Source organism: Desmodus rotundus, chromosome 2 (assembly GCF_022682495.2).
Source record: "Desmodus rotundus isolate HL8 chromosome 2, HLdesRot8A.1, whole genome shotgun sequence".
Lineage (NCBI taxonomy): Eukaryota > Metazoa > Chordata > Mammalia > Chiroptera > Phyllostomidae > Desmodus > Desmodus rotundus.
Window position 1 is genome coordinate 72,354,027 of NC_071388.1, and position 14,572 is coordinate 72,368,598.

The 14,572-nt window shown below is 34.8% G+C and overlaps 1 protein-coding gene and 1 long non-coding RNA gene across 4 annotated transcripts in view; one reads left to right on the forward strand and one right to left on the reverse strand.

Annotated features, from left to right (window-relative positions):
- The window catches only part of ZNF654 (zinc finger protein 654), an 81,897-nt gene that overhangs the window by 47,787 nt on the left and 19,538 nt on the right, over positions 1-14,572 (forward strand). For 2 of the 3 annotated variants that reach the window (XM_024558127.3, XM_053918278.1), the window contains exon 4: positions 14,030-14,165. The exons of the other annotated variant lie outside the window; for it this stretch is intronic. In XM_024558127.3, the coding sequence (XP_024413895.2) occupies positions 14,030-14,165 (136 nt within the window). The remainder of the gene's footprint in view (positions 1-14,029; positions 14,166-14,572) is intronic. 3 annotated transcript variants of the gene reach the window in all.
- Positions 1-14,572, reverse strand: part of LOC139440690 (uncharacterized) — an 82,574-nt gene that overhangs the window by 46,284 nt on the left and 21,718 nt on the right. The window lies entirely within an intron of this gene.

A 14,572-nucleotide genomic window follows, 5' to 3' on the forward strand; every position in this document is an offset into this window, starting at 1 on the left:
ATTTCAGCTTTAAATGGGTCATCAGGGAGTCCCTCATGGGGATGACGGCTGAGCTTTGACAGTGGGAACCAATGAAGTGTCTATAGATTAGATGAGAGACAGTATTTGACTTCTGTTTTAAATGTCTGAAATCTTAAGATTTTGAAGGGATATATTCTTTATTTTTATTTTTTGTGAGCAGTGTATCCATTCAGTTATCAATATAATCATTTCTTCAAGGGAGAGTTTATGATTTTTGTACCCATTCTATCTCCTGCTCAAATTCTAAAAGCCCGCTGCTTCTCCTTTTTGTGTGTATGTATATTTAAATTTCTCTGCCATTTCTGCCATTTTGTTGCTGTGGCTTCTTCCTACTCAGCATTTTCTGGAGCCTTTAACTCCTGCCTCATAGGACAGACTTCACCTTTTTGTTCCACTTTTAGCTTTTACCTGAAGAATTTTCTGAACTGAGCTGTTGCTGCTTCTGCTTCTCAGGCCTATGCCCTTAACAGGCACAGGAAGGTTTAACATGTAGTCCATCGTGTACATTCCCCTAAAATCTTGTATTTAATAAGCTTCGTAAATTCTCTAGGTTTTTGACCAACCTTGGGTAATTCAATAGCAATCCCAATGTCATCTTTTGAAAATTTTTAAACTTTTATATTCCTAGTATAAACTCTGTTTCCCCAAGTCATTTCTTTCTATCCATCTTTCATACAGATTCATACCAGCTTAAGATTGTGCTCTTTCTCCTCTACCATGTACCTGGGGAATGTTGTTAAAATGCATATTACGACTTAGTAGCTCTGGGTGGAGACTGAGAATCTGCATTTCTAATATGCTTTGAGGTGATGCTTGTAGTGCTGGTCCCTGGACCAGACTGAGTCAGCAATGGACTAATATTCTTTGCTGGTTTTGAGTTAATTATTCCTTTTGTGTCTACCCTCCACCCCCACATTCCAACTGTGAGTATACTAGTTTTGCTACCCACTCTGTCATCTTGGGTAATTTCTGTGTCTGTTTTCTGCATTTGTAAAGTGGGAACAGTATTATACTTGCTGCATAGGGTCATCAGCTTGGCATCATTCTTAGGAAAAGATCTGGTGTAATACTTAAAGAAGGCATTAAAACCTGTCTGGTGAACAGTGTGGGCTCTCTGATGTCATACTACCTGGACTTACTTGTCTTCACAATAAGACTAAAACCTAGCCCTTAATTAAGCTTATTTTGTTCTTCCATGAATTTCTTATCTCCTAAAACCTAAGCTGTTCAAGTAGAAATATTTTTTAAAGATGTATTTATTTTTAGAGAGAGGGGAAGGGAGGGAGAAAGAGAGGGAGAGAAACATCCATGTGTGGTTGCCTCTCACACGCCCCTTACTGGAGACCTGGCCCACAACCCAGGCACATGCTCTGACTAGGAATCGAACCAGCGACCCTCTGGTTCACAGGCCAGCGCTCAATCCACTGAGACATACCAGCCAGGGCCAAATAGAAAATTTTAAGTCTTATCCACTAACTATAATTTTTCCTCTGGCTTATTCCAGGAGGAAACTTTATTTTTAGAGCCAGATATTCCATTTACTGGCTTTTAAAAGTCTGCTTGTTTACCCCTTGGTTTCTGACAATTTTTCTTTACCTCACCACAAGAAGAACATGCATTTTATTTTAATCCTCACCTGAGGATATGTTTATTGATTTTAGAGAGAGAGAGGGAGGGAGGGAGAGAGAGACATCATTGAGAGAAATATTGATCCATTGCCGCCTGCATGCACCTGACAGGGATTGAACCCATAATCTAGGTATATGTCCTTACCGGGGATTGAACCTTTAACCTTTTTGTGTACATGAGTATTCCAACCAACTGAGCCACCTGGCCAAGGTGACATATTTCTTATATGCTGTACCTACCTCAGTATTTTTAATTAGTTCATTGGTGAGTTTTCCATAGGTTTGTGATTGAATTCATACACTAGGTCTCCAAACCTCATTAATTTCATTAAGTTTTCTAGATTCCCAATGAAATGACAAAAATAATATAAAATAAGGAAAAAGTTCCTTACGGATGCTAGAAACTCGGACAAAGACCTCTATGAAGAACCGGGCAAACCTGCTCTGACCAGTGTTGGCTCGATTAGGCATCATCTGGTTTGATTTCCGGTCAGAGCACATGCCTGGGTTGCAGGTTTGGTCCCTGGTTGGGGTGTGTACAAATGGCAACCAGTTGATGTCAGACTACTTGGGCAAACAGTACTTGTTTAACTGAATGAAGGTAAATAGGGGAATTTGAGAGAAAGAGAAAGAGGAGTGAGACATTCAGTGCTATCCAGTAATGTTCCTTGCCTATTACCACCAGCTTATAACAACTGGGGTTGGAGGAAATGGTAGATGGTGGGGCATTTGGTATGTGGCTTTTATTTTTTGTAAGTTCTTATTTTATTAATGCTCTCATAAAAAATTGACACAATCACTGCAGATTAAGTCACTGAAGCATGTTTACTCCTTCTTTTATCCAATCTCCAGCTCACTTTGGGCCGGCACCAACATTGGCCTTTGCAGTCCCCTTGTCTTTCTTTAGTCTGTTCTTATGTTCCTTTTGTTCTTTTCTTGAGGTCATTGTCTTGTCATACAGGCCATGTCTTGCAAGTGTATGTTTGGGTTCATTTTTCTTTGAAATCATAAGTCATGCCAAAGCCAGTGGCCTTGCTACCACCAAAGTGGGTTCTGAATCTAAATACAAAGATAACATCTGGTGTGGTCTTACATATTTTGGCTTTTTTTCTGAATTTTCTGTCTTAGGTATTGTTGCTTTCCCAGGGTGAAGGATGTCAATGACCATTTGTTTCCACTGAAGTAGTCTGTTGGTCATGAACTTCCTGATCCAAGGATAGTTATTGTGTTATTCATGATGGTGGCTGATCTTCAAGCAGCCAGGGAGGAAAAGAGTTGTTGATGCTTCTTGAGAGTGTACCAAGTGTGCATCAGAGCCCATAGAACAGGAATCCTGATATAACTGTTACACCTACATTAGAAGTGAGATGTATGGCTTTGCATGAGAGCATTCCTTCTATTGAGAGAATGAAGGTATAACCCAAACCAAAAGTAGTACATCCCAATACACAGAGGTAAGAAAGTCTTATAAAGGTGTGGTTATCTCATTATAGTTTCCTCATTACTGCCTCACAGGCCATTGATCTAACAAATTAAACCTTCTCCCTTCTCTGTTGGTTTGAGCTTAGAAGGTTGGTCAGAGACTTACCATTAGTAGAACAGCTCTCTGTTCTAGATATTCTAGATAAAGATGAATAAAGAGAATAACATCTTTTACAATCAATTACATGATAAGATAAGACAGTTAAAAAAGAATGTTATGTTCTTATGCAGTTGAGTTCAGGGTATCTTCCACTGAAATGGGAAGTGAAATTGTAAAAAAGGGACAACACCAAAAAATGTATGGAGGTAAAATATTGTATAGAGATGAAAATACTAAATTAAAAGTGTAGTAAAGGCAATCAACAGTGGATTAGCTCCAGGAAAAACCAAGTCAATAAAGGAAATGGTCTCTAAAAAATAATTTTCAATTCAAAGTTAAGTGCAGCTATATCTTGTAGTAGTCTTCAATTTTCAGGGTAAAGGAAAGATCTACAAATGCAAGACTTGTGTAGAGCAAGTAAGATTTCAACAAAGAAAAAAATGTGATCAGGCTGACAATGACTTTTATAACAAAAGCCAGCATAGATAGATACTGTATAGGGAGTTTTTCAAGAGAAGAAAAATACTGTTTTATACAGCTGCCAAGCCCTATAATTTATTAGGGCAAGAGAAATAATACTTCAAGTTTTTGGAAAACAAACCAACTACATGTCTTCTATCAGGAAAACAAAGAAGTATGACAGCTAGTTTAGAAATGATTGAAACAAAGAATTTACTGTAGAGTTGTTATAGAATAAAAGAAATAAGATTGACCTGAGGAAACAAGTTAAAATTAGATTATTGTTAATATGACTATTATGAAAATTCTGTTAATGTCAGAAATGTTTCTGGAAAAAGAAAATACAAGTTTTAAATAAAAGCAATAATTTGGAACTAAAATCTCCTTATGTTTTGATTGGATGTGGCTAAGGAAGATACAGAAAAATCAAGTATATTATTAGGTATCTAAGCTGAAGTAACCACACAGGGTAGGGCCATTCCTTAAGCCTGTGGGAATTACAGGGAGAATAGCAGGATATAGAAAGAAGGTAAGTTCCATTTTAGACACAGTTTGAAATATCTTTGGAATGTCCAAATACTAATGCCCAGTGATGGTTAGACTCATAGGTCTGTATTTGTAGCTTCCCAGTTTTTATTTTTTAATCCAAGAACATGTAATACTTTTATAAGTCAAGAGAAAAATAGATGTTATGAAGTTTTTTTATTTTTTTTTTAATTTAGAAAAATAAAAAGAGACTTTAGGGAAGCCTGCAAAATGCCAGCCGGTAATCTAGAAACCTTACTGCTTATGGCTCTGCAGATGTGTTAGTGAATCTGCCCTGACCTCAGAGAAAACTCTCTCCCTATCCCACCAGTGTATAAGTCAGAAAGATCTTTTGTTTTAAGACTAGAAGTAAACCTTAGTTAAGCTTTCTTTCCTTGGATTCCACCTAGTTGTGGTTTTTTTTTTTTTTTTTTTAAATCTGCTTGTCCTTTAGGTGAATGGGGGAAGGAGATAGGAGTATGTAGGGGATATACCCTTCAAGCAGGAGGGAGGTCCAAGGCTATCTTATTGTAATAACATGATAAGAGAAGAGCATAAAATAATCAAAAAGAACCAGCACAAGAGAAGAGGTTAAATAAATTGTTCCCACGCTGTTTCACGGGAATAAGTGGTGATCTCCCCTAAGTGTTAGAGTGTATATTCATTGGCACTATAAACCCCAGATTTTATTATTTTTAGCTAATATGAAGAAGTTTAGAGCTACTGACTTAATATCAAAACCTTTTGGACCATATCCCTTTACTAGACTTCTTGGAATGAGTTGCCCAAAGACTTAATTTGGCAAAGGCCTAATCTTGGTATTTTAAAACACCAAAATAGTCCTGGTGTTTAAAGAATACTACACCATATCAGCTTAATAGCAAGACATTTTGTAAGTAGCAGTTTCAAAACTGTGTTCCTACATTTTCTTTCCTGATAGAAGTTATTTCTTGTCTCTGCTCAGTACCATTTTGACTGTACATGGCTTTTCTCCCTTTAATTTTTCCACTGTTAATCAAAATATACATCCCTCTATGTTCTGTCTATGGTTTGGTAGTCTCTCTAACTGCTCTAGATCAGTGGGCAGAGACTGACTCATCCCTGTGTCTCCAACACTTGCTAGTCTTAGTCCCTTAGTACTTGTTTTGGCAAAAACAAATGAAGGACAAATAAGTCCATAGAACTTCTATCTGATGTCTAGCCGTTTTTTTCATTTCTAAAAATTTGTTTAGAGATGTATCATCTTGCTGAACTCTAAAACACAAGAAACAATAAGGCATATTGTCGAAAACTGTTTACCTTATATTTCATTGGTCACTCCTGTGTACAGTGAGATAGAGATCAGCAAACATACTCATGGGGTAAAACCATCAAATATTTACTTGTGGATTCTGCTTTGACCATGTGCAGAAAAAAAGAGAATCAAAGTATGCTTAATTGTGAGAAAAGTGTAAGGGAAAATAGTTATCTATGAATGAAACATACTTGAAAAGTATGCCCCCTACATAATACTGGAAGTAAAAAGGATTGGTGTTAAAATTAAAGTTTCAGGTTCTGAAATCATTTGTAAAGATTATATTCCTTTGATAAATCTTGTGTTAAAATAGGTAAAGCTTTGATATTTTTTCCACAGGAATTTATCTTTTTTAAATTAATTATTTTAATTTATTATTTATTGCTAACACTATTAACAGATGTCCCCTATTTCCCCCGTCTTTGCCCACCTCCACCCAGCCCTGTGCCCCACCTTTACCACCACCAACCCCCCGGCCTTCACCACATTGTTGTTTGTGTCCATGGGGTATGCACATATGTTCTTTGGCTAATCTCATCCCTTTCTCTCACCCCCTGAGATCTGTCAGTCTGTTCCATGTATCCATGCCTTTGGTCCTATTTTGTTTGCCAGTTTATTTTGTTCATTAGATTCCACATATAAATGAGATCATATGATATTTGCCTTTCTCCCACCGACTTATTTTGCTTAGCATAATCATCTCCAGGTCCATCTGTGCTGTTGCAAAGGGTAAAAGTTCTTTCTTTTTTACAGCCAAGTGGTATTCCATTGTGTAAATGTACCACAGCTTTTTTGTCCACTCATCTATGGATGGGCACTTGGGCTGTTTCCGGATCTTGGCTATTGTAAATAATGCTGCATGAAAATAGGGGTGCATATATTATTTCTGATTGGTGACCAGAAGCGGGATCGCTGGCTCTAATGTCAGCTCCATTTTTAACTTTTTGAGGAAACACCATACTGTTTTCCATACTGGCAGCACCAGTCTGCATTCCCACTGGCAGTGCACTAAGGTTCCCTTTTCTCTGCATCCTCACCAGAACTTGTTGTTTATTGATTTATTGATGATAGCCATTCTGGCAGGTATGAGGTGATACCTATTGTAGTTTTAATTTGCATCTTTCTGATGATTACTGATGTTGAGCATTTTTTCATATCTATTGACCATCTGTATGTCCTCTTTGGAGAATTGTCTATTCAGGTCCTTTGCCCAGTTTTAAATTGGATTGCCTTCTTGCTGTTGAGTTGTGTAAGTCTTTCTGTATTTTGGAGCTAAAACCCTTGTCTGATGTATCACTGGAAAATATGTTCTCCCAAACTGTGGGTTCCCTTTCATTTTGTTGATGGTTTCTTTTGCTGTGCAGAAGCTTTTTTAATTTGAGGTAGTCCTGTTTATTTTTTACTTTGTTTCCCTTGCCAAAAGTGATATATATATTGGCAAAATAATTCTTATATATCATGACCTCAGAAATATTTTCACTTTCTCTGCATTTTTTAAAATAATTTTTTGGAGAAGGAAATACCTTACTTCAGTTCAACTGTTGAGGTTTTACTTTGAAGGGACACAAAAGCCTGAGTTATTTTGAGCTTAAGATACTATATAATAAATTTGAAACATGTAAGCTGGGGCCAAAAGCAAGGCTCCAAAAGATAGGACTGTCAGTGTTACTAAGTTCTTTATTTCAGGAAAAGTTAGTGACACATGGAACAACAGTCATCTAAAAGAGTATACTGCACATCAATGTGTATTAATACTTATTTCATACCACTGTGTCGGATCATAAAGATCGTATATTCTGAGCATCTTGTAGTCTTGTGTTGTCAGGAGCAGGTATGTAAGTGCCTTCAAAATCAGATATAGGATTAACACTTTGAAACTAGCTCTGAAAGCACATCAGGATTAGTGGGATGTTCATTGTTCACTGAAAGCTGATTTTGTAGAGTGTGCTCATATTGATACATACTAAGTGGACTTACAAGCATGCTAGTGCTTGGAGTAGTTTATATTTTCCCAGATAAAACATTAGACCATAGAAAATTTAGCTTTCATGAACTGTAGAGGGCAATCTAATTTTTTAATAAATGGTGCAACTGAAGACCAGAGAGATTCGTTCATTCATCTATTCAGCAATATTTATTGGAGATTAAATAACTTGCCCAATTTGTAGCACGGCCAGTACTGTGACCTGTTCCCTTGATTGACTCCAGTGCTCTTTCTGCTGAATCAGATTTTGTATTTATTTCTTTGTGTAGAAATCTGTGCTCAAATCTTGCATGCACCTTAATTCTTGCTTCAGGGTTTGCCTTACAGGTTAAAACTACAACAATTGCACTTCTCTGTTGGCCATATTATTTCATTACTTATTTTAAAATGTTAATGGAGGAATGTGCTTTCATTAGCATGGCAACCACCAATTAATTTTGGAATTTGACTATGCTCTCACTTGATGGTTTTACAGTATTTATGATTAGCTTCCCCCTCAGATAACACTCTGCTAAATTTAAGAAACATTTGTTTATTACTTAAATTTTTAAAAGTATAAAAATGTAATTGTTTATTAAATAGATAACCAATTAGATAATTTAAATACTCATTTTTTTCCAAAAGTTAAATAAGGGATATATTAAGTAATTCAATAAGGACATGATTCTAGTTATTTTAAAAAATCAAATATGTCTAATTTATAGGTATTCATGCATTTTTATAACTTGGGACTGGTAGTCACCTTAGAAATTGTTTAATCTAATAATCCCTTGTAAGCTCCAATGGGGATGAGGTTTGTAGAAGCAGAATAAGGACCTAGGTCTTATTCTCTCCCCATCATTGTTCCCAGTATTTCCTAATTTTTTTATATGAAATAATGTAATAACCATGTGTTTGTAAATAATGTATATGTCAAAAGATTAGATTTAAAGAAATGTTTTATTTATACTACTAGCTTAAATGCTTCATAGTCCCAACTTTTTAAAGCCTTCTAAAAACTGCCTTATTAGAGAGATGGTGGACATAGAAACTTTATTGTGGTTATCTGAGTGATAACACTATGATGAAGGCCTAGGCAAGAGTATAAGCCTGTAGAAGTAGCAAGGAAGAAGCAGATCAGGAGATGTTAAAAAACTGACATGACCTTAAGATCAGCAGAGTTTTGTGTCTGATTCCAAACACAAATTAAATACAAGTAATACCTAACTCCAGGAGTTTGCAGACTTTTGATATCTTACCCATCTAGGTTTTTTATGTTGTTGTTGTTTTTGTAAAGAGTTTGAGCACATATCCCCAGTATATGTATATTTATTGTTTATGTACATGTAATAATACTATATACATTATGAAATAAAAATACATTTTAAAAGGATAAAAATAAAATGTTTAACAGTGTAAAAACTTTAATGGCACCAATGTGATTGAATATGCTTTATTTTTGAAAAATTTTAACACTTGGTCATATAATAATTCAAAGTCTGATTTTAAATTTAGTTTACTATGATATTTGGTTTTAATAGCTATCATATAGGTGAAAAAGATACTTTTGGTAGATCTACATGGAAAAAATTTCATTTCTAAATTATGTTTCTCAGTTTTAAGTGCCTTTCACCAAATTTTTAGAGTTTTGTTGAAATTTGAGTATTACATTTTCATTGTTCCTAAAGTCAGTGTTTTCTTGAATAGTAACCACTTTTAACAAATGAATTTAAAATGATCCAGTTGAAATATTTTTCAATAGAAAATTTTAGTTTAAGTTTTTTTTAATGGCATAGGTACAAGATTTATAGGTGACATTTTTAAAAAAGATTTTATTTACTTATTTTTACAGAGGAGGGAAGGGAGGGAGAAAGAGAGGGAAACAAACATTGATGAGAGAGGGAAAGAAACATCCATGTAAGAGGGAAACTTCGATCAGTTGCCTTTCATATGTGCCCCGAGCACCAGGGACCAAACCTGCAACCTAGGTACGTGCCCTGACCAGGAATCGAACTGCCAACCCTACACTTTGCAGAAGGGCACCCAACCAACTGAGCCACACCAGTCAGGGCTGAAGGTGACATTGATTTTTGATGCAAACACTTCTAAACATTCATTTAAAATGATTTTCTTCATAAGAACTTTTTTTTTCGAAAAGCAGTAACTTCATTGTTATACTGTCTTTATTTTATTTGTGTAAAACTCAGACTATTTATTTTTTCTAAAACATCGGGTGAATACTCCTCAGGAACTTAACCACAGAAAACAACAGCAAATATGTGATAATTTTCTTTTTGTAAAAGAAAACTTCATCACATCTTTAAATTTTACAACTTTTGAAGTGCTTTGTTGTAAGATAATGAAAGTGATAATAAAATGTCATGATCATTGTTATCTCACTTCAAGTATTGTAAATATTTTAGTGTATTTTAAAGGCTCTGTTTTTATAAAATTAACCAAATTAAAGACCTTTTATGTTTTTGCTTTGATTTGTTACAATAACTTGCTTATGAATGAATATGACTGGTATTCTATAATTTTACTCTGAAACCTGTATTTTGTTAAAATAAGACAGAATGCATAGTGCTTCTATTTAACACTATTTCCATAAAACCCAATTTTGATTTAAAAAGTTATTATTGAGAACATATCTTCTTTGGTACAGTTTTCCTTTCCTGACTCTGTGTGAAGAAGCTTTTAACTACCTAGGAATTAAGATGTTAACACTCAGTAAAGCAAGGTCTTTCTCTTATATGATAAACACCAGAAGATTGCACTGGTAGAGATCTTCAGTACTCTCCCAGTGCAGGGATTACCAGGAGAAGGAATTAAATTTATCATGGATTGAGGGAGCTAGTGGAGGCTTCTCAGGGAAAAGTGACACTGTGGAAAGACAGTTAGGAAATGATTTAATTAGGTTTACAGGAACATTTAGATAGGTTTAAAGGAAGGTTTAGATAGGTTTACCCGAAGTTCCAGGAGAAAGACCATGATATGAGAAAAAGCATAGGCAAGAAAGTAGAAGATGAATTTGAGAGACATGGAAAGGACCTGACTAGAGAAAAGACCTCATGATGTTTAACGGCTGAGTAGATAGGTAAATCCAGCGGCCTTTAAATATAAAGTTGGAGCATTAAGTCTTTCATCCTGTAGTAAGCTGACTGAGGGTTCAGATTAGTTATGCAGAGTGGCCAGAACTCTGATCTGCACCTTCACAGACATGTTCTACTGGCCAACCAGAGTTCAGCAAAGTGGCAGTGAGTTCAAGGAGGAAAGACCTTGTAAAATAAAACATTAAACCCATGCCACATTGATACCAAAACAAGAAGAGTGAAGCAATGACATAAAGGTAAGTGGAAATTTCTAAGGGAATTATATGGGGTGGGCATAGATAGGTTTATAGTTGTGAGTATAAGAAACAGTTTATTCTTGTATTACTTATTATTGTCCTTTTTCTGTATGAACAACTGTATACCTACGTTTGCCTACCCCTGTATTTAGCACAGTGGGTATCAATGACAGCAGATGACTTAGTAAAGGATTAGGTTAATATACAGGTCCAAATCTTTAATTAACTAAACGTTCTTAAAAAAAAAAAGACCACAGTATATACATATACTCTAAAAAAGATAAGTTGTGAATTCTACAGTGATTTCAGTGCTTCCTTTTTCACTTTGAAGGTTTTTAGATTGAATATCATCCAAAATATCCACTATTATTTAAGGAAGGAGGGGACGAAAGATACCAACTTATTTGTTCTCTTTCATCCTGTGCCTTTTTACATAGAAAAAAATAAAATATTTATTAAATCTTTATTTCCTGTCCAAAGCTATTTCTCATAGACATGGTCTTCAAAATATGGTGTACTTGACTCAAGAAGTGCACACACACACACACACAAAACAAAACTCACTTATAATTTTTATCTTACAAAAATGAACTTGTTAATTTGCTAATTTTTAGTGGAAGGATTGGTGGGAATACAAGAATATAATTTATATATAGTATGAATATTTATGAAAGTACATACTAACTGTAGGAAATGCAATCAAAATTGACTGTGGGGTAAGAATTGGCAGATACACAGATAGATCACCAGGGTTTTCCACTTGAAATTTCGATTCAGCAGGTTTGAATTGGGCCCTGAGAATTTGTTATTAAACAAGACCTCCAAGTGTTTATTTTCAGCCAAGTTTAGGAAATTAGCAATAGACCTATTTTACCATATCTTGACTTTGCCCTAAGTCCAATTCTAGGTCCCATAGTGTTAATGGCCGTATGATTGGTGCCTCACTTACCCTAACACAACTAGAAAGATGGGATGTCTGAGGGCTCAGCAGCATTGCTAAAGCTCACCAATGATTTAGGGGCTAGCATCCACTCATCTTATTTCTTGTGCTTTGATTAGAACAAAAGCCATCTTGAATTTTAGGGGCACCAACATGTGTATGTAGTGTAATTTGGGAATTTTTTTACCTTGAGGTTTGAAATTGATGATTGTTTAACTATGAAGCTGTTGCCACAGATCATTACTTGTTCCATGTGATATATTAAAAAAAAAAGCATAGCTGATCAATAACTTTATATCTTATTTTTTGAATGCTGTAACATGCTGACACATGGAAATGTAGAAATTAATTTTATGCTGAGGAAACTGGGTATCCTACAGTAAAATACTTTTTCAAAATGTTAAAATATACTAGAAGAAATAGTAGCTATCACTTTTTAGGTGCTTACTGAATGTCAGGCACTATACCAAGCACTTTTCAATACTGTTTATAATTTAATCCTCACAACAATCCTATGAAGGTGGTGTTTTAGTATTTTTGCAGGAGTTAAATGAAGGAGCACAGAGAGGTTAAGTAACTTGCCCATTGTTTATAGGGTTTGTTTTGTTTTGTTTTGCTTGCTTGCTTCTTTTTAATGTGGGAATGTCCTAAATAACTTTTATATGATATTTACTTTCATGTTTTGAGTTAAGGATCCTTTGACTTCTTTGAATGATTCTTTATCTTGAAATTTGATTTTTTCTATTGCCTTGCTGTCTTATAAAACAAAACCTCTTGTTTATTTTAACAAAGAATGTGAAGTGACATATATCTCTTTGCAATGTTCGAATGATGAAAGAATATGACAATTTAATACAAGCAAGTGTTTATTGTCACTTTGAATATGTAGCTTGGTGATTTATCCAATAAGTAAAATTTGTGACTATATACAGGGGTGGGCAAAAGTAGATTTATAGTTGTAATACAAATAAATAATACAATAATTAATAGTAACACAAGAATACACTCTGTGTTTCGTGTACTTACAACTGTAAACCTACTTTTTCCCACCCCAGTATATCATTTTATCCTGAAGCTTTGCCTATCACTGTTACTAATTTTTAATGCCTGAAGACTTTTTTTTTTTTTGAGCACAGAAAGAAATTCTGGCAGTTTGTTTTAATTGATATGCAATTTATTCAAATTTTAAACATTGCCAATTTTAATATCTAGTTTTTTCTTAAGGCTTTAATCTCTATTTATGCATTTAAAAAATAAATTTATTAACTTCACTAGGCCCTCAGTTAATCTTTTTAAATTACTGAATTAAATACCCTGAAACATTTTAAAACACAACACTGAACAAAGTAATGAATCAAAAAGCATAATCAAACAATTAAATCTTGTAAATCTTAATCAGATTAGTCAAATTTATCAATTCAGTAAACCAAGTTCTCCTAAATATTAAATATTGCTTACAGACTTAACTTCTGTTACATAATTCTTATTATAATCACAAGTCTAAGATATCAGATTATCTAAAAACACTTCAAATATCTTTTTAAAAAAATCCCAGAATGTGCAGAGACAAATTTTCAGTTAATGCCCAATTTATCAATACATTTTAATCTTAAAGCTAATGCAAAGTCTTCATTTTATAGGTTGTATTCATTCCTTCAGCCTGTTATTTCTTCATCCCAAGACTACAAATGTTCTTACACAACAAAGTGGAATAGGATTTTCATCTTTCAGCCTTCTACCACAACTAAGATTATACATTTGGGATTGGGCCAGGGCACCTAAGTGCTGTCAGCCAGCGTCTGCATTGGACCCCACTCCCCCTTCTCACTGTCAGGGCTTTTGCCTTCCCTGTTAACAAACATTATGAGCCCTCGTGTAAATTTAAGCGAGCATTTAAGTTTTATGTTTTTGCAACCTGGTTCTTTTCCTAGAAATGATGCATCCCTTAAGTGTTTTCTTATGTTTTTGTAATGTGATCTTCTTTCTAGAAACGATGCATCCCTTAAGTTTTTTTCTTAGGTTACACTTCATCCCTATTATAATGGGATTTCCTAAGTCCACTTATGTACAAACTGTGTAACCTTTGGCATTAAAGTTGATTTGTGTACTTCTGGGGTTTCGACACCCTACTTAGGTTACTCAGCAATCCTTTCTCTTTTATATTAATAGCTGCCTCATTGGCCATCAGTCATTTTATTGACAATGATGATCAAGTTTAGTTTTTAACCCCTTTAAATTCATAAAGCCAAAATGATTTTTCTCTCCTAGGAATGCCAGAATCACCTCCGCAGATATGGAAATGTGAATCTGGAACTGGTGACTCGAATCATTAGAGATGGTGGCCCATGGGAAGATCCAGTGTTGCAAGCTGTTCTTAAAGCCCAGCCAGCATCTCAGGAGATAGGTACTTCAGGAGACTCAAAATCAAAACCACCATTTGTGAGAAGCAAGCACAGTTTCACTTTCTAATTAGAGTAGAAATACTGATTTTTCTTTATTTTATAATATTGAGTAAGAGTTATGTATTTTCACATGAATTGTGTTTAATTTGTTGTACTAACCTGCCCTAAGAGTGACTTTTGGCACTAGACTGAGGTACATTTATTTCTAGTAATTTATCATTCTAATGGGAATTCAGAGTGTTAACACATTTACTTGTTCAGATGTTACAGAGTTCATTTGTTTTTGTCTCTTCAGTTATATTTTAAAAATCTATTTAAGTAGGAACACCCTTTTAAAACAAAACAAAACAAAACTCCCTGCTTAAGCACATGAGATCTCCCTCATACAGGAAACTGAGGGCTGGAACTC